At 36.7% G+C, this 21,690-nt stretch overlaps 1 protein-coding gene across 1 annotated transcript in view; it reads right to left on the reverse strand.

The window, feature by feature from the left end:
- Positions 1 to 21,690, reverse strand: part of FAF1 (Fas associated factor 1) — a 172,935-nt gene that overhangs the window by 22,740 nt on the left and 128,505 nt on the right. The window contains exons 14-15 of the mRNA XM_042807570.1: positions 11,061 to 11,197; positions 8,436 to 8,524 (exon numbers count right to left, since the gene is read on the reverse strand). Coding sequence (XP_042663504.1) covers positions 8,436 to 8,524; positions 11,061 to 11,197 — 226 coding nt within the window. The remainder of the gene's footprint in view (positions 1 to 8,435; positions 8,525 to 11,060; positions 11,198 to 21,690) is intronic.

Raw genomic sequence — 21,690 nt, forward strand, 5'->3', positions numbered from 1 at the left:
TCTTAGAATGGTGAGAACCAAATCTATCTTTCCAAATCAGCTTACTAAAGGAAGAGGACTTCAGGTAATCTGTGAGAGGACAAGCATTTAAAAAAATATTAAGAATTATTTCAGAGAGAACCTACTTAACTTTCATGTTTTGCAGCTTCATATATCACACCTATTTTCACACACTAACTGAATTTCAAAGGTCACACAAGTCCAGTAACGCCCGAAAGAAAACTGAAAGATCAGATGCAATTATTGCAACTACAGGCTCTTTCCTTCATCAAAGATTGCTAGCAATTAACATACGAGTTACTCTAGTTTACAAAAAACCCCCACAACCCCCCAAAAAAAACACAAAACCCCCCAACTCAACCCCAAAACAACCCTCAAAAAAAATAATTAAAAGTTTATAAAAATTTGTTGAAATTCATTCAAAATATATATATACTAATTGAAGTTATAAGAAACTGAGTACTGGCTTTTATTTTACATTTTACAAGCTATCTAGAAAACTCCAGGAAGTTATTAGAAGTTACTTGTGATGAGCACAGGTTCATTTACCTACAGAGAGTTTCACTGAAGAATTTTTGTAATAGGTTTAAATTATATAATCTGGATGATAACTGCAAAAAATACTGACGCTATAGATTCTACAACTAGAATCTAAACATGAATTCCAGGCATTTAAAAAAAAAAAATTCTTTCCTCCCTATTTATCACAGTTATCATCATCCTAAAAGTGGATTATGAAAAAGATGTCAGGAATGTGAAGAATTACTACGCATGACTGCCTGGTCCTCATAGAAATATGTGAGCCACATCTAAAAGTAAATGACCATGCCAATGAGCTCTGCACTGCATTGAAACAATACTGTTCTTACTGAAACAGACCTTAGAAACAAATCTGGAATCCAGATTTCTTTAGGTAAGAAGCAGATGTAATCCTATGAAACGACTCTTTGTACTTACTTCTGTGTTTTGTTAATACTGCTCACACTTGACAGGAACCACCTCCTTTATGGAGGTTATGGCAAAATTGTAATAATCTCTGCTTCAGAGTTACACCTTGGTCAAATTTTAAACATTAGATCAAGAAGTTCTCCTTTTGGTAGTGCAGTTTTATTTTAGTCATCTCTTCCTCTAGAAAAACCATACAAAATATGAGGATGACTCAAGTTCACCAGAAAGCAACAAAAGAAAATTCATAACGGTGACAGGAAAAGCAGAGGAAAATATTTTGCAGAGAATCTTTCATTGCACTAACAAAGAACACATAAAGAAAAATAGAATAGCCATATCACTAATAATTTTTAAAAAGTGGTGTTATCACCAACAAAATTTGAGGTAGCTGACAACTTGTTAAACCCTGCATAAATTGCAGTATCAACCAAACATCAGTAAATGCATCTCCACAAGACTTTTGCAATGAAGGCAAAATTGCCATTTTCCTTTTTTCAAGAAACCAAGGTGTGAACAGACAATGGCTTAGCCCAGGCCACTTAAGCCTTCATCAGAAACAGGGGTTACCCAGCATTTCTGAATTCCACAGCAGTGACTGAAGGCTGGCGTGAACGTAAACCATCCACATCCCAGGGGTTTTGGGCATGAGATGAGGGGACAACTATCCTTTGCTCCTTAAAGGGAAAAAGTCAAAGATCTCTGCTTTCCCAATTTGACAACGGAGCAATACGGAGGACATTTATCCAGTGGAAAGCTCAATACTTTAAAAAAAAATTGCATTTATCCACAGAATGTATTCTTCAGATATGGATTTTCTTTGCTGTCATGCCTATTACAGATGCAAAGTCATAACAAAAATAGTAAACGCTGATATTCATGAGATAGTTACAATGGACCAGATGAAACCTTCTCTTGAGTAATATCCAGAGCTCCAAGACTACAAAAAACTTGCAGATAAGGTTAAGAAGAAATTTAGGAGAACTCCAATAATTATTCTCTAAACCATTTCTTGAAGATATCCCTGAAGCACCTAATAGCAGGCATTTTCAGATGCAGGACAATGGAAAAAAAAAGGGATTCTTGACTGCATTTAAAATAGCAATGCCCCCTTTTCCTGTAGATTCTACAGGGGAAAAAATACACAATACATTTGGCTTTTTGGATGGGATATTTTGCCGGAAAAGTCAGCATTGGCCCATCTGGGCTGCTTTTAATTTATTGTTGTTGTTTCTGAAGGTAGGATTTAATGATTCAACTCCAGGAATCAGCTTTGCACCTGATCTGTCTCATGGAGATGTGTTATACTTCATTCCCCATTGCCCTCTGGAATCAGTTTTACTGTGAAGTAAAACCAGACAAGGCAGAACTTGAGAAGATAACCAGGAGCAGAAGACATTTCTCTGAGCATCAGTGAATAAATAGCTGTTACAAGAAAGAAAGAAAGAAAAAAAAAAAGTGTATATATAAATGTTGAATGCTTATCTGAAAGACAGTTCATTTCACTGAACCACTCCTGAAATTAAAATCTGCAAGTGCTTAAGGCTATTCATGGGAGTGTTAAAGAGAAACACCCCTTTGTCCAAACAAACCACTGCAAGAAAGGCATTAATTTGACTCACTAAGATGACAGACTTGCACATTGTATAACTTAAACATTCATGATGGGGAATATATGGAAGGAAAAAGAAGTGTACACAGAATGTGTTAGGCATGTGAGAATGATGAAGACAAAGCAAATGAATGTTTCTGTGGTGGCAGAACCACAGGCAGGGAGGCAGGACAGGGCAGAACAACACAGAACCACCGGAGGATCCTGCCTGGCTATATCAAAGGCTGAAAGCCCAGTTCCAGATACTGATTTTTGGGAATTACCTTAAATGGCAAGAAAGCAAGCAACCCCAAAACCTTCAAGAAGCAGTCCTGCAGTGACTTTCATGGGAAATGAGCCAGCCAGTCCTGCTACAAAATCTACCCACCTGGGCTGTACAGCAGGGGAAGCTGCTGTTTGAGAGAAACTTAGTGAACATTCAGTGACTGGAGCCATCAACATGTATTGCTGCAAACCCACCTGAACTAAAGATATTTTAATTTTATTATCTTTCTTTCCTCTGCCACTACCTTGCATTTTGTCAAAGTTCAAAACAGACCGTAAATTCTCGAAGGTGACACTTATATCTGCTGGTGTGTCAGTGCAGTGAAGTGCACAATGGGAAACCAATCGTTTGGGGTGCTATCATATTACAAATGCAAAATTGGAAAATTTAATAAAATAAATTTTGATTACTGTAGTTTAATTAGTTATAACTAGTAATAATTAGTAAATGTGCTAATTGGATTTTTGAAGGGTTAAATCACAATCTTCGTTAGATGGCTGTCATCACCAAAATGCTTTTGCGCTTTGGAATTTAATGAATTTCATGTATTTATTCTCATAACCTCCTGTTGTGCAAATACTATATACCATGATACACATGACAGTGTTAGATGGAACACAGATTATCAAAGGTATTCAGATGCCTAATTTCTACTGATTTTAATGGGAGATTTAGTGCCTAAACAGAAATTGCAGGGGTCTCCCGCACAGCCGATGGAAGCACTTAAGGCATCCTCTGACTGGAGAGCACAACTGCAGGTAAGGAGCAGAGAAAAGGAACTGATCAGAAAGAAGGAGAGATGAACAGACCACAGATTAGGAGAAAATGCCGTAGGACCAATCCTCTTTAGCTTCCTTTGTGGCTGTGAGATATATCTTTGGAAGAAAAAGGTGTTGGAAGCTAAAGCTATTAATTTATCATACATATATATTAAAAAAAAAAAAAAAAAGAAAAAGGAAATCCCTTACATTTGACATCAGTGAGGCAGAAAAGGAGGAAGGCATGGTGATACCGGGCTTCCTACTGCAAAGTTATGAAAATAACATTTGGCCAGTAAAGCCCCATCTAACACAAGAGAGTGCTGGGATGAACACACAAGCATACTCTTACAAAGAGCTGTGGCAGGGGAAAAAAGCTGAACTTGTGTTACTGGTTTGGAGTTTTTGTTTACTTTTACATATTTTTTAAATCCCCATCCAGATATTAGTCAGGAAGAACCTACATTTTCCTCACGCTGTAGGAAGAAGAGATGTCACCTAAGATCAGCGAGCAAAGATGGTGACTGCAGGTCTACATTTTTCTACAGTTTATCTTCAGTCAGAGTCTGTTTACAACAGTTTTTCAAGTTTAAAAATTCTTAAGTATTCCTCTTTTGCACTCAGTAAAACAATGTGTCAGCAGACATAGTTTAAAGTGAATTGAAGGTTTTAATTGGTATTTGTAAAAATAAGAAGGTTTTTGAAGCGACTATCGGTATTACAATTCCACTTGAAGTCTCATCTGAGAGGAGGAGTGCTAGTGTTGCGTAATGACAAAAATAAACACGATGAGAGACCTACTGTTACTTAAATGTGGACAAGTTGGACCAGCTGTGTAACAGTCAATGCTTCTACAGTAATAAATGTTGACAGCAAAAATAAAAAGAATGCATTACTGAGACATCATCAAATGAGTCCTGTCATTACATGGAAACTCCACCCTGTATAAGCTTGTCAAAAAGTGTTACTGTAATCCTTTGAGAAGCCTCCTCCTCAGGCAATGGAGAAAAAAATGTTCAGGATCAGCCCAGAACAGGTGTGTTGCGCTGCAATGCCAGGATTTAATCACGTATCTCTTCACATTAATCTCACAAAGGAACTAACATGGATCTATGTGGGCCCATCATGCCATGCTGAGATGATTATTTAACTATCCAATTAAAGTAAGCAAGCTAGCAGAGTGTTTAAAAATGGACGTTCCAGGTCATACAATATTTTACAATTATTATTTGTTTTCTTAAGTGCAGCACCAGGCACTGACACTATGTGCTCTTTTCAAAGTCAGTCCCCAAAAAATCTCAGTTCACGCCTCGGTCAACAGTGGCAGAGGCCGGTTGTTCCTGCTCTGAGATACCCTCCTTTGCTTATGGGAGAAACTCCTTAGTGGCATTCATTTCCTCTTTGCAAAAATCCCCAACCCCACTGCCTGAACAGCAGTTGAGGTACCAACATTTGTAGTGTGGGCCAGAGGAGCAAATGTGGTTAGAAAAGCAAAATATGACCATCAGCTGTATGAACTCACTAGTGTAGCCTCAGAGTGGCTCTGCATACAGAACCTGAGATTGGACTCCAAACCCAAGACCTGGTGAGGGCGGGACTGTATCCCAGCCAACTGGCCTTGCTGCTGTTGATGCCACTGAACCCATCATTTAATTACCCATTGGCCACTTCTTACCAGAACTGCCACATAAGCACATCATCAGTACACTGCTGATCATATTTTATTATTTGTGACTTGTTCCTATGGCAATTTAAGTTGCAAACTTATAAAAGCAGACAGCACGACAGCTAGACCATGTATATACAGTGGCACGTCAACAGCGTGGTCCAAAAGACACGTGAGGTTTCCAAACCGTCATCTGGTCAACCCGGCTGACAGGCAGCAACAGGCCCAATGGCTCATGATGGACCCAGAAGCCTTGGAGGGGCTGAGAAAAGAATGGGATGGCAGATTGATCTCCCTTTAAGAAAGTCTGGGAGAGAAAATGGGTGCCTAAATTACACACCACCATACCTCAAGATAGGTAGGCTGGATTACTATGAGTACACATACACTTCTCAATGTTTTTAAGGTATTTCTTTGGAAATTATGCAAGAAAAAGCTTAATCAAATACAATATAAAAATCTATAAATTAAATCCAGTTGCTGGTTAAATGACATTATTTTAGCACTTGACATTATAGAAATACACTCCAAATTTGCCTAATTAAAATTTTATGAGGCTACACCAGTAAATTTTACTAATACATGGATATAAAAGCACAGCATTTAGCTAACCATACTATTACCACCAGCTAATGAAGTGACTCGCTTCGCTCAGGTGAGATAAGTCAGTGATGCTGTTCTGAGCACCCTGCCCACCCCATCAGCTGATGATGGGTGACAGGGGTCTGACTGCAAAGCGATGCCTGAGCAGCTACAGCCACAGTCAACGCAAACACCTGTGCCAGAGCTGGCAGTGGTAACAGTCATCCTCTACCGAAATAACCATCAGAGGGCACTGCAAAACATGCTGTGCTGAACAGAAGTACGCGACAGCTGTGTTGGAAGCTTTCATGTGCATGCAAGTTAAAAATCCAAAGTGGAGGAGTTCAGCTGCATAAACTGACTCATTAGTGATTTCATGCTGTTATTTACAAGTGTTTCCAGTTCTATTTCCCTCTCACACACACTTCTGTTTACAGCAGAGCTATGTAGATGACTTCTCGTTTTAAAACACAAAAGAATTTTCTGCTTATCTTCTTGTGGTTTTATGATGACTTAGTGGTGTTATAAAGAAAACAGTAACAGAAACCGGACTCTGTATCCTGTTTGCTATTGTAATATTTAGGAAACAATTGCACCAACTGCAATGAGATCTTTAAAAACAAAGGTGTTGGTGTTTGAACACTTGAAGTTGTCTAGTACAAGACTTAGAAGAAAGCTACATGTTATGTAGCAAACAACAAAAAGGCAGTATTTTTTTTTTTTTCAGGCTAAAGTCCTCTATTGAGTACAGACTGCTTGTCAAATACTCTCTCTCTGGAATAGTAATTTCATAAAGCGAGGTTATTTTTTGTTTTTAAACTTCCTGTTTCAAAGGTGAAAGTGTCTGAGATCACCTTTTCAGTGTGCTTGTAACAAGTGAAGCCAAGGTATAAGTAAATATTCTATTTGTGTATAGAACCCATAGCATGTGGAAATCTGCCCCCAAAGTTTATGAAATTTTCCATTAGTTTTCTGAATGTCAAAGTGTGTTAGAAAAACTCCCATTGGGGAAGAAATGTCACCAGTGCGCTCAGTGACAAACAAAAGGAAATGTGAGAAAAGACTACAGAAGACTTGGACCGAAGTAGATTTTTAGAGGAATATATAAAAATTAATCTTCCATTCTCCCTACATTGGTAGAGAACTTGGAGTAAGAAGTCTGGAGACATCCACATCACCACTCTTGGGACATATGTTACAGGACTGTCACTGTTCTTGACCATCTAGTGAAGGACTGACAGCAGCTCAGGATGCAGAACCAGTTCCTGCTCCTGTGATCATGGCCTCAAGGCTACCAAGTCTTCTTTAAGCTTTGTTTCCCTTACACCCAGCTGTTTCTCAGTTGCAAATTCACTTGGTTTTATCCTCTTAGGACAGGTCTATCAGTATGTCATGTGCCCGCAACTTCTTCTCTTCTAAATACTAATGTCCCTTGCTCTGGACAACTGTTCTGGTCTCCTGTTCCTCCCTCTGTTGCAACCCTATCACTCCTACTTCTAGTACCTTCTCCTGCTGCTTATTTGTTCTTATCTCTCTGCCTTTATATGCTTTTCTTTCCTTATGCTTTCTTCCTATAAGCTTTTATAGTTTTTCAGTTCTGAATGTTTACTTGGAAGTCATCTGTGATGTGAATTTTACCTTCTTATTAAAGCATTAAAAAAACCCCCATACCTGACATATTCCTGTTAAAATGCAATAAAAAATTCAATTATATTGTGCCTTGGATTTTAGTTGTAATCCTCATATTAAAATTTGTGTTCAGTATTAACAAAATTAAAGTAAATTTCTTTACCAGTGAATTACAGGTAACATAAATAAAGAAGAAAAAATGAACTACAGATACTGTGCAGGTACCATGCCTTCATATTATTATAACCATAATCGGTAAATCTCATACTAATGAGACACAAGATTTAAATGTGAAGAATGTGTTTAGTGAATTATTGTCAATCAATGTCTATACAACAGGATAAGAATAATCTTGAATGGCAACACAACTATTATTATAAATTCCTAAGTACTTCATTACTCCAAAATGTCACTCTCAATTTATAGAGTAACAGATAAACATCTTTCAACTGTATACCTCACTGTGTCTACTTCTGTGTAATTGAAACACTGTTTTTGAAAAGTCTTGTCATGACTTACCCATTCTGCATTGTTCTGAATGGTGATTCAGTACTGGCATCATTCTGGTTAAGGTTGCTTTTCAATACCCTTTTAAACGTACACCTTTAAGACATATCAATCTATTTTTTGTTTTCTACCAATGACTTGGAGCTGGTCATTGGGAAAAAATCTGATTGTCATTTCCTTGTATGAGCATATTAAGCTCTATAATACCACTGTAAATGTAAAAGGTTACTCATGACTAATATTCAGAAAAAGGAAACAAACTGAAAAATTACAAAACCAGTAAGAAGGAGGTTTTTTGCGACCCTCAAATAAATACACAAAGGAGTCTTAACGTTTTTAATTTCTGTTGATGAAAGAGACACTAAAACATATTACACCCAACTTCATTGGCTAAAGAAACACGTGGCTAATTTTGCATCCCCAGTGATTTGTGGAAGCCAGCAGGTATCTGCAGTAACTTTCAATGCTCACCTCATCCTTTATGTCTTCTTGCTGCTGGGCACTGAAGATCTCCATTGCAGCCATCAGCCTCATCATTAGCTCATCCACTGTTGTGTTACCTAGCAACAAAGGAAGAGAGCTGAACTTCATATCATTAAAGTTATTAAACAAAAAAGAAGTCATTTTAGAATTAATCTGCAAGAAATAGCCAGACTTAAGAAAAAAAGACAGAGTAGAAAATGCAAGTATCTCAACAGAATGCTTTTAGTTTGCCTTTTTACTGAAAATCCAAAATTGTTTTTACAAACAAATGTTGATCATAGGCTAAAATTTTAGGTGGTTCAAATCTGAACAATTGTTTTTGTGCTTGCATGGAATAACTCTACTTTTTTCTTTTAGTCACTGATGTTAAAGCAAAGTAATATATGTGGGGTCCCCTGACTTAAAATTGATTTTACAGTTTTAGAATTTCTAGGTATCATCAGGGAGACTGAAGCAAGTGCTTAGTCAGGTAACAAAAGGTAAGATGTTGGCAGCAGCATCCAAGCGGATTTGTTTTTAAAAAAATGGAAAAAACCAGAATACAGCGATGTGTGCACATGCATTTTTATTCAGGTATAACAAGTAGTAAAATTTCAAATACTATAATGTATTCTCTTCTGTGTATTTACTTCTGATAAAACTTGTAAAGCTGATAATAGCGGAAAAGTAAGTCATCTGTATGTATCAAGGAATACAGCACATGCATAGGAAAATAGATACCTCCTCACATTTTTCTACCAGCATCCCTCCAGTCTTCAGTGAGACTGAAAAATCAGTTTAATTTCCTACCAAGATGCACTCAGTCTTTGGTTTCTCTTCCTAAACTGAAGACTAGACTACCCATTAGAACCACTTGTCATGGCAGCTAAAAGGTCTAACTATAAACTCTTGACACTGGGCAGCGTAAACGGCCTTTGGACTCTATCAGAACAATACCAAGAAGAGCTAGATTTACATCTAGGTGATGCTGGTCAAAATTTTAAAAGGAGTAAACTAACCAGAAGCTACAGTACCACTAAAGAAAACAAAACTGTCCCAATAGTTTCCAACCCCAGAAAAAAAAAAAAAAATCGAAAGCAAACTCAGATAGTCTGCATTTCAATAAATGCCACTGGGACTTAAGTTCCTATATTGTTGTATCTCTTCTGTAAACATGCCTTCTCACCCAGCCCTGAAAGGCCCTCATTGTTCCCATTTCTAGCATTGGCTACCTTAGCAGAAAATGTTCTCTTGCATGCTCCAACACGCGTGACTTCAGAGACTACCATTCGTTTGAGGGCATATTGTCAAAAGATACCAGCGTCCCAATTCATGGGAAAATAATAAGAAGAGTACATTTGATTTTTGTTAAAAGAAAATTTAAGTAAGGCTGCAATAGATGGTCACTTTAGCTTAATTTAGTTCAAAAGATTGCATTAAACTTGACAAATCATTAAAAATTAATGAATGCAATGAAATAATTTTGATTATTTTATAATATAAAGCTGCATTGTATTATGACTTTGAGTCACCAAGTTGCTAAGACATTTAACTAATTTCAGGCAGTAAGCACCACCAATTTCAGTGGGATAACTGAGGTGCTGAACTATGCTGCAGAGTTGTAAGATCAAGAAAATGTATTTATAAGATTATTTGTACAAAATAAGTTTTATAAGTGACAGAAGTACCAGGAATTAGTTTTGTGCTGTTCCTTGCACTAAGGAGAAAAATCCATGCAAAATTAACAACTTTGTCCATAGGAAGGAGAAGCACTGCAGATTCCTCAAGAAAATTATTAATCCCATATGCAGAAAGAAACATTAATGATGTCTGCAGAAGGCAGTATTTCCTGAGGCTGAATTTCCTCAGGAAAATAAGGAGATTAGAATAAAGATTGCTAGATATAAGCAATAAATAAATGAGGACACAGTGTCATGAAGGAAAACTTGTGGAGAAAGCAGAAGAAATGAGAGGCAGCCATTCTTTGATGTATTTTAATTTGAAGAGTTACTGAAAACAGCAGTCAAAGGGCATCACTCCACATCTAAGTCATCTTGCTGTCAGAGATATCAGAGGAATGGTTATGCCAGAAAGAACAGCTCATGTAAGCCAGAAATCTTAATTTATGTGAAATTATATTAGTAATTTAAATTCTGATCCGATTTAGGGTCTCAACACTGCCAGCAAGCCTGAAAAATCAACTCATGTTCAAATATTAGCCACTACATACAACAGAGGTCCACATATTAACAAGAAACTACATGCAAAGAACTAAATGCATTCTGGCACTACACAAAAAGTGCAGCCAAAACCTTTTGGAAATCAGGGATATATCTGGATATAAAATAGAAAAACTAAGTGTAGCTCTTTACTTAGAAAATTTGGCTTCTACTTTAAAAAAATGAAAAACATAAACTATGATTCTACTACAGTCATGGCAACTTTAATCTCCAATACCATGTTAACTAAAACATTTATGAATAGTAGCTATTTATATCGCGGCAACTGAAAGTTTCTTTTGTGCAATAAATTAATATTCTGAACATTTTAAAAAAGAAATGGTTAGCAAAGATGTCTTCTAACAGTTTCAATATTCACATAAGGAATACTTCCAATATAAAGCAAGAACTGTACCTTGTATTACATTCAATACTTCGTTAGATGATCGTTTTCCCATAATAATAAGGAAAAGTGGAAACTGGTCTGTCTTCTGAGTTCGAATTGTTTGGGCTACAACACTCCCGAAGTGTCTAGTGCACATTGTCAGAAACCTATGTGTGTGGGGGGAAAAAAGTTAATATTGTAGAGGTGTTTTTGAAGTTAGTTTTTAGGAAATCATTATGCTAAATCCAGCAGTTTAACGCTTATCTACTGTTTAACATCTAGGCTTCTGCATTAAATTCTTACAAATATGATAGACCCCAGATTGTTGAAATTATAACCAGTTGAGACAGTGATTTAACTGATGGGGAATTCCATTTCCTGTTACACTCTAGCCTATTCTGCAGGCTATCATTCAAAACTAACCTCCCCTAAATAATAATGCTAAATCAATCGTTAAAAACTTCTAAAGAAAACTAAGTAGTACCATAATGTAGTAAACATGGAGAAGTATAAAAATAGTATAATTTCATAAGGCAACATAATTTAATAATGAAAGATCAAGGAATTGTTTTTATTGGTCACAGAATTAAAACGTGGTGCTTCAGAATGGTATTTTCTTTTGTAGTAGTGCCCTGTCAGTGAGATACTTAACAGTGTGGTCTAAAAAACAATAATTCTAAGCTTTTGACCAAAAAAGCTCTTGGATATTAGCATACAGAAGTCTAGCATTAGTATTCTTAACACGATCTTGAATAAATGAAAAAACTGATAAAGCTTTTCTCTTCCATTAGAGGACTGTTTGAAATTAGCATTTCTTTCAAGAGAAAAGGGTAGCTTATGATATGTTTTCAGATCTGATGGTAAAAAGTAAATGTCATAATAATAATGAATTATGAAAGACCAAATGCAAATATAGAATGCTTTAATAAGATCCAATTTAATAAAGTCTGTAAAAATAATGGACTTTTAATAACACGGGTCACAAAAGGCAAAACAGTGGAAATTCTGAGGACTAGCCACTGGTACAGGCTTATTAATTCTTAATTATGTTCATGAAAGGCAACTTAAATCATGTGTTTTCTTATGCCTTATGATAATATTTTAGGTAACAACTACTCTGAAATGTATGCTCTAACTGAAGAGCAAAGTCCTGTTGTCACATGCATTAGAAGCCAAATCTATTTGAAAAGACAAACTGCATTAAAATGTCAAGCACTCCAAGTAATTTTTATTCTCAAAGATACTGAAAAGATTCAAAATTGCAATTTTTTAAATCAATATATATTGTATCTAATAAACTGGCTAAAAATTGATAAGCCTGATGAGTACAATATTGAGCTCGTTTGAGGTATGTGAAGTATGAAAAAAAAAACCTTCTCAGAGACAATTTGTAGTGTAACTCTGGCCATAGTTGGATGGAAGACAATGAACAGGGGTACCTAGCAAGTATTTCAGAGCCATAAATATTACTGGCAAATACCTTTCCTTGTCTCCTCGGTCCTCTGTCTTTTGTAATTCAGAATGATCACACCGAAAGACAATGTCAAAAATGCCAAATAGAGACTGCTGTATCAGAAATAGCTACATAAAGACATACCATCTGGTAAAGATAAAATAAAGTGTCTGTAAAGTCTGGACATATACTCTTAAGCTAAATAATGTTTTTTGATGTTTGTTTTTCGAGGTGGGAATATGTAAGTGAAATCTTGGCCTCTGAGAAGTCAATGATGATCTTCCATAGCAAAATTACTTATACGAGTTCATGGTTTCACTCCTGGAAGTAATAAAGACAGTGGACAATCGAGCTGAATTCCTGAAACTTGTGTATTAAAACTGTTTAACAGTCTTCAACACACTACAGAAAACCACTCAAGTTTCACGGGAAAACAAAATATTTAACTGGAGGTGAAAAAAAGCTGTAGAGAAAAATGTTAGGAGGAACAAAACTAAAGAGACTATTACAATATTAGTTGCACTAGTCAAAGGTGTTGGTTTGAGGTTGTTTTTTGTTTTTTGTTTTTTTTTTTTTTTTTAATCAATTCTATATTTAGTCAACCCATAACTCAGTCTCAAAATATGGTTTATTATGGATGAGTTTTGTACATAGACAATTCTGAATGACGTCTGTATTTCAGTATGTTAAAAGATTTCCCAAATAATTTTTTTGCAGGAGATGAATTTTAGTATGTGAAACTTCTGGTTGACTATATAGAACCTAAGAGATTATGATACTTTGGGGTCATCTATAATCAAGACTGGGAACGGGTTTCAACTCCCTGCCTTCAGAAGATGACGTGTTGTGCCAGGCTGTTGTAAGGGTACATATACTCTCCTGGTTCAGTGATAGCAGAAAAGATGCCAACATCTCCCATCATGGTGCTTTTTTTTTTATCTCTTGGGCCACTTCTTACAGCCACTGGTGCCACCCACCCTGCTCTTTCGAATCGCCTCCCTTCCTCTGCTGCTGTCACAATCTGCTCAGCTCACAGGGACAGCAGCCAGCTCGCCCACGGACCAGTTACAAGAGCAGCTCACAACAATTCTGACCCCAGTGCCACACATTTGCCACCGCTGCCATCAGGCAGCCTTTTTCTTTCTTGGGGGAGGAATGAGAAATACCTCTTCATCCCAGCACTTCCAATTTTGAATAATGAATGTCCAGGCTACAGCACAGGCAGCTGCAATGAGGACGTTCGTGGGGGATGAATGACCAGCTGGTGGTTGTCAATACCTATCTTCAGAGCAGAGTGAATACACACGAGAAACTCTTCTCACTAACATGAGCCATCAAAACAGATCCTGCCCTCTGGAACCAAGCAAGACCCCACTTGTCTGTTGAACTATAATGTAGTAAAGTCAACAAAAAATGTGAAGGTAGTCAAACGATACAACACAGAATAAAGAGAGAGCAGCACCAATCTCCAACACCTACACCGTGTAACTCCTGTTCACCAACAATTACTCACGGACATGCTCTTTGCTGCATCAGTGGTAGGAGCCCAGCAATTACTTGTAACATGTCTCTTCTTTTCATTTTACCAGATGGGTAGGAACTGAATTTTCATTCATGATCCCCATTCAGTTTTTCTCGTGCCTTTTAACAGATTTTGCAACCACTTAAGTAATTTCGCATTTTTTTTCCTTTTTCTGCCTTTACTGATTCTGTATTTACAGAACTTTTTACTTTCTTCCACATTCATATCCAGCAAAAAAATAAAAATCTCCTCTCTGCTAATATTTACTGTCAGAAGTATGTGAGTAGGACCAAAACAATTTGGTGCAATAACCTGTATCTTACTCTGTCCATCACTAACAATGAATTTTCTTACTTTCATTTAAACAGAAGTGTACCAGATCTTTCAGTGGCATCTCCAGAGCTGCCAATAGAACTGCCTGTGGAGCGCATCAAAGAGCCAGATGTCCCTCCAGGAGAACTGTTTTCCACAACACGCTGGATTACTGTGATCTCCAACCAAAAGTGGAAATAGAGGAATGCTGCCAGAAAGGGAGGGCAAATGGCACCCTACTAGTCCTTTTATTTTTAAATTACAAAAATATTCAAGGAGGGAGAAGTACAAGAAAGGCAAAAAAGCATTTACTGAAGGAAAAATCCATTAAAAAAAAAGTAATCTCAAAAGTTACAGGAATAAAGTTAAGAAAAGTAATATTTTTGGCAGACAGCATAATTCATTTACTTCTTTCATGACTTGCTAGCAATGAAACCGGCAGTTATTAAAGCTACAGAATAAACAGGGACACTGACCACGGCTTGAAAAATACAGAAAAAAAAACCTTAAAAAATTACAATTTTTTCTTATTTTTAAAATGTAGATTGAACAGGTATTAATTCTTAGACATAGTTCACTCCTTAGTTAAAAGCAGCACACTGGAAAAATTATTCTGCTGAAATGAAGATGTTAATTTGGGGGGCTGCTGATCACTGCACAGCAGTTCTCCCTCCGCGTATGCTCTGAGATAATCTGTACAGTTACCATATTTGTAGCACATTAGTTTCCCAGAGAAGAATGTTATCATTCACTATCAGCTAATATGTGACATGTTATATTAAAATACATTCCTGGCATAATCTTTTTGCAATTTTATTATAAAGTACAATTTATTTCATATTACTTTAAAAAAGGTCCTAGAAGACAATTATGAAAAAACATCAGCTTTACAAATTTACTGAAAAAAGTTTAAAATATTACTGATACTCAAAACCAAAGGGAATACTTATTACAGCTTACGTCTGTGGTCCACCATAGCTCCTGATCTCACATATACTATGTAGAACTTTGTAAATGTTGAGGTTTAGCAATAATATGTTTTTGTGAGAACATGCAGCTTTTAAGTTTTAACAATAAAACTTGCCACCTCTTCCCAGAGTGCCAATCATCAAAAGGGTTGATCTCAGAGCTCAATATTTTTAATCTCTGGAAAGCTTTTGATCTGTATGATACCTATTTACACCACAAAATATGTATTGCCTGTAGGGAGGGGCCGGCCAAAGGAGAAAGCCACCCTTCGGTGGGAGATGGCAGCTGTTCCTGACGGGTTGTGTTTCATCATTACATAAAGAAACAGTGAGATAATACCAGTCATTATATCTCCTGCTCACATATTATGTTGTTTCATATTTTTGTTATTGATTGCAGTAGATCCTGTCCATATGAAGTTTGGATCCGTGACTACGCAAGATCCCTTCCTACCACACCATGAATATGAGCAAACAAATAAAAAAGCTATGATGTTAAATACCTTACAAAAATGTACATATTCCTTTAATATTTCAACTTAAACAATTTAGTAAGCTAAAAGCATCTCTGGTGACAGTCCCTAAAGGGGGCACAAGGCAGAGGCATTCATTGGCTCCCAAACTGTCACCTTGTATTTTCCAGTGTGCACTGGTTCAAAGTGACTCCTACTCATACCTGGTAGAGAAAGAATTTACAAAGAATTGAAGAACTGAAAAGGAATTAAAGGAAGACCTTAGCAAAAAATTGATGCTTCTAAGCAAGAGTCCTCTGCATTGCCATTGAAAATCACAGTGCAATGCAGCACTGATGCCTGCTGCCCTTGGCCTTGATCCAGTAGGACACTAAAAGAGCAGAGGAATTCAGTCTCCTTTCTCTTTCCACTCTGAAAAGTGGCAACTGGCCTGGCTTTGAAAGACATGGACATCACCTGCCAGTCATCACTGAAACCAAATATTAACCACAATGAGGACAGGCATTGAGTAGTATCAATTTTCATTTAACTACTGGAATCAAACTGAAGACACAATCCAATAGGATGAATAGCTCTGTGTACACCCCCAAATTAATCTATCTTCTCAAAACATTATGAATAAAATAAAAATGTCAAGCAGTCATGGCATAGTATAGTTGCAGAAAGAGTAACTGAATCTGAAATGCTAATTTTAGCTCTTTTTTGTTAATCAAGTAAACCTGCAGAGGAAACTAATGCAGAGGAAGCTGAGTATCGTACATAGTGTACCCCTGGAATGTGCAGAGGGATACCTCATGCTACATTTTTAATATTTTTGTATGTTCAAACAAACACTGAAAGCTCTCTTTTGCTTTTGCTTTTCTTAAGCTCTCCCAAGCACCTTAAGATTAATTAATGACCTTATTAGCAAATCTGTTTAGTGCATTAAAGTGCAAATTCTCTTCCATACAGAAAGAACTCTGCTCTCAAATGTATGGATAAAATGTATTAAAATAAATATTAAAATTGCATAGGATTTTAGATCAAATTTTCCTTATTTTCAGTACCAACATAAATAACAGAGATCTGGTTATTTGTTACAGTCATACTCATATAAATATTCCTATAGTTACTTTTAATTTTTACACACCGGTGGGAAAACCTCAGGAAAATTCTTCCTAAAATGAGGCCCTTTGGCACATGGTGCCCACTATGCTTCTTGCAAAGGACTTTGTAACAGAAAGGCTGCCTCGGAGATGTTTTTTGCTATATCATCTCAGCCTGAAGTCCTGCTCAAAAAGCAGGAGCAGGGCAAAATCTGATAACCTCTTCTAAAATATCTATTCCTTTTCAATCTGAATTGGTGTTCAGTCCACAACCAGGATGGATTTTAGGCCAAAAAAAAAAGCGTGATTTATTTATGGCTAGATGTTTCCCAAGGCCAACCTTACTTTAAGAAACTTTAAAACTTCAAAAATGGGTGTAAAAAAAATGTAACTTTTCTTGAGCATGAAGAAAACAATGATGATTATTAAATATGCAAGATTTCTGATTATTTTTAATAATAATTATATACTGTGCAAAGACAACATAAGACTCATTAAAATGTTAATATAAAAATAACATTTTTGTAGTAGGTATTTACATGAAAAAAAAATTAAAAGCTGAGATCATGAAATGGTATATTAAAATAAGCTTGCTATTCATAGTCTCCATAATACAGAGTTAATGTCTTACATTGGTAGGGTCATAGCTGTTGACTCAAACACAAAGGGGAATGAGCAACAGATACGATGCATGGTTTAAAAACCTATAAAGCAGCCTGAATCAAACCATGTGGATACCCTCTTTAGTATCCACACGGTAATTATCCAGTGATTCAGATGTAAAAAGCATGATTTTACCCACTTTTTCTTTATGTGAGAGTAAAGCCTAGATGAGTGGGTTATCTATCACTTGATAAAACATGGAAGACCTAATTTCATCCTGCAAGGTTCAAACTGATTAAGTAAATACTTTATAACCCTGTTTAGTCTAAAACACATCCCTCTAGAAGCTCATTAATTCATCCTTTAAGATACCACTGGACATCAAACAAAATCATCGGTAAAAGTATAAATAAAGTATACCTTGATCCCTTGCTAAAATGTTGTACTAAAAATGGAAGACACAATATGCACCTGCATATCAGTGGTAGTTTTGATTATTGCCTACCAAATTAAGCCATGTAATATATGATTTGCTAAGGAATATCCAAGGCTTGCTACAGGTAGATTTAATAAAAACCTAGATGAGAACAGAGAGTATGTTTAGTTACTTCACAGATGTTAGTAAAATAGGAGAAGCTACAAGCACACTGAAAGTCAGCAAAAGAATTCAGATTAATCTTTACAAATCAGAGAAATGTCCTAACAAGTAAAATGCAATTCAACAAGGTCAATGAAAGTCTCCAAGTAGGAGGAACCATTGCACAAATATAGAATAAGAGTCAAGCAGTAAGGAAAGAGGAGAAGTCATGATGTAAAGAAGACAAGCGTCATAATGGAGTGAGTAAACAGAAGCATGGTTTGTACAACATGAAATAATCTCTCTGTATTTAGCACTGAGAAGGCAGTTTTAGGCACAGTGCATCAGTAAAGATCTGGCCCAATTACAGAAGGACCATACGAAGGCTGCAGTAACAAATGACTACAAAAGAACAAGCTACAAGGAAAGGCTGAAGGAATCACAGTTGCTTAGTTTAGGAAAATTGCAAGAAAACATAATAGCACTATTTAAGTCCAAAGAACCACCTACTGTGTGAACTAAGATATAATTGTCATTGATTGCTGCAAGAGAAACTTCAGTTAAATATTAGTGGTAATTGCCTAAAGGGAGTGAAAGTCAAGTACTGGAATTAGTTATGGAGAAACACTGAGAAACTTCCCTCACACCAAAGATTAGATCAGACAACCATTGGTTGGGGATGGTGCAGGTACAGTTGAACCTTTGGGCCAGGCACAGACTGAATGCTGTTACCTGCAGCTTTCCAAGGCCCACAGACAGTCAGAAGGGTAACAAAAAGGAGAGGTGAGAGGCCCAAGCAGAGTCATCCTATCCTAAAGGAAGAGGATGGGCACCTGTACTTCTGCAAGGATCCTTTGTCCCAATCAGGCACCCTGCTGTACCAAGGAGATTCATTCACACCTTTCAGCTGCATTTTGGGACAAACCATTCGGACTCTGCCAGCACAGTGATTTCTTCTGACGGTTGATTTAGATGTATAGATAAAGCTAAACTCTTCTACAGCTTCAATTCCATCTGGCATTAGACTTCACTGTTGCAATTAGATGTACCTGTGAATGACTTTTCTCCTTCCTCAAAAGAGTCCAACAAGTCTGTCTTGACTGCCTGTTCTTCTGCCTTCACCTCTTTTGCACAGGACACTACAGTTCCATTCTTTCACCTTTTCTGTTCAACAAGCTTAATAACCTAGGCTGTAGTTTCAGTACAGTGGCACAGAACTTGCTTTAGGATTTGGTTTCATAGCGGGGACTTAAAATAGATGTTTACAAATATTTAGTTAGTTCCTGTAGGTTTAATAAGGTTTCGTTGTTTTTTTTTTTTTTTTCAGATGACCTTAAAGCATCACTACAGGCATATAAAATGATGCACTGAAAACATTAATCACATCAACAGAGACTACTTTCTATTTATAGCTTAATATTATGGACACATCCAAATTTTACTAACCACAATCAGATTAAATTGCATTATCTGCTGGTTTTTAGTTTTCCAAATTTGGACATTTTTAGACTACTAACATGAAATTACCTTGAAGCACATAAATATTTAAGCGGGGATAGTTTACCTTTTCTGGTGGGTGTATAATAAACAGTTTAACCATCATCTAAATACAGGCTGTTTTGTTCTCCATCTAAAGAGACAATCACCTTTTATCCTTTTCATTTTTTCTTTGTTTCAGTGCTATTAGGAAACTATTCACAAGTGCAACCCCAAACAATACTATGCAGTAATTATGACTAGATGACAAAGAGATGCGAACAATTACTGAGCCCATTTTGAAACCCTACACTAATAAAGTCATTAGATGCTGCCCTTGCCATGAGCCTTCTAAAAGCTTCTGAAGTTACAAGAACACACGGCATTGTTTGTTAGGACAATCGCTGCTGGCAGAATGCAAACCTTGAGTCAAACCATGCTGCAAATTGATCTTGACATTCTGTTAAGACCGCCACTAAAATCAAAAGCAAAGGAGAAAAGGAGAAAATGAGCGGGTGGGATGTAATCATGAAACAGAAGGGTTCCCTCCTCACCTTCTTTCCTCTTCCTCCTCAAAACAAACCATACAGAAAATGACAAACTCGCCTGGTGCTTGAGAACCTTTATTTTTTAAACATTAATTAGACTTTTGACCTGTTTTTATTGAGTGGCACTGTATCGCTATTAAAGTAAATTAAATAAAATATTGCAAAATACAATAGAAAAGGTTTTCACACTGTTCTGTGAAACCTGTTAAGGATTTAGTGCCTAAAGAACACATCCAACAGTTCTGCAAGCAACATACACAGAATCTACGGTCACCCCTGAAGAGGCAGTGAGAAATTAACTCACCGAGTCCAGCTCTCACAGACCCTACACCTGCAATATATTTGCTGAAGGATCAAATAGGATTGGGGAGCTGGGGTAATATGGTCAACTGGTCTTCATCCAGGCATGCATCATTCAGTAGGTTAGTATTAAGGGTCAGCAACTGTGAATATGGCTAATTACTTGATGACGGAAATTGCAGGTGAAGACAACCTGCTGCTGAGAAGCGCTTTAGCCCATTAACTCCTTCCTAAGCTTAAGCAAAATGAAAAACTATCATTTGAACATTAAAACTAACAAGTACCTGTCATCAGAGCTGAGAAAAGTTGGGAACACCTTGAAACACAGTGCCCAAGGGTAATGATATCAAAAGCTAAAAAGCTGCTACAGGCATTCAAATCACTGTTTCATGGTTTGGGCATTGCTTTCCTTGGCAAACTTTATGTACATTGGAAATGTGTTAATATTGTGCATAATCTATGTTTGTAAACACCGTATGTACAAACATAGGGTATGTGTATGTGTGTAGATAAATATGTATGTATATATATATTTACTATATATCTGTCCTCAATACAAATATATTAGTGTATATTGATGAATTAACAGAAACAGTTAGGCATGTGCTTGCATACATATATATATATACACCTCCCATACACAGGCACATAATTATATTAGAATAATGGTATTTAATCAACTCTTTGAAGTCAGAAAGTGCCAGACCTATAGCTGCTGTGTCTGGCTCTCCTGCTTATCTATCCCACAACCTCTCTGGAAACCCGAGGAATCGTTTAGCCCGTGTGATGGCCGGACACAGCTGGCAAGCTGCTGCAGCTGCATGCTCCGACCAAAAGGTAGGGCCAGAATTCTCAACACCGCTGCTGTCAAACACCACTACTTCTGCCCTGACACCTCTCAAAAACGTATTTCTGCTGTTCGGAGTGACATGGCAGCAAATCTCCATAGCGAGCAATGGAAACAGTGACTTTTAAGCTCATGATTCTCTCCAAACTGAGTGGAATATAACAAAAAAGTAAAAGATATCTCTGGCCTTGTGGGTTTGTTTCCTCCTTTGACCATGGGCAACATAAATTAAAAGAATATTCCAAACAGTTGCTCACTAAAGTCTAAACTATAGGTGATAAAGATTTCACATAGATTCCTTAAGAGTATTATAAAACCACCACATTATTTTCCTAAATGAAGGCTAATTATTTTGTATTATTTTGTGCCCTTTAATATATTTTTTTTATTCTAGTAAACAGTAATTCTCCCTTTTTTATTCTAGTAAATACTTTGTAGCACTTACCTAAAGTAATTGCTCCCTTTCCTGCAAACCTTATGTCAGAGGCAATTAAAA

The sequence above is a fragment of the Tyto alba genome, unplaced genomic scaffold (assembly GCF_018691265.1).
Source record: "Tyto alba isolate M040663 unplaced genomic scaffold, T.alba_DEE_v4.0 Super-Scaffold_1000006, whole genome shotgun sequence".
NCBI classification, from domain to species: Eukaryota; Metazoa; Chordata; class Aves; order Strigiformes; family Tytonidae; genus Tyto; species Tyto alba.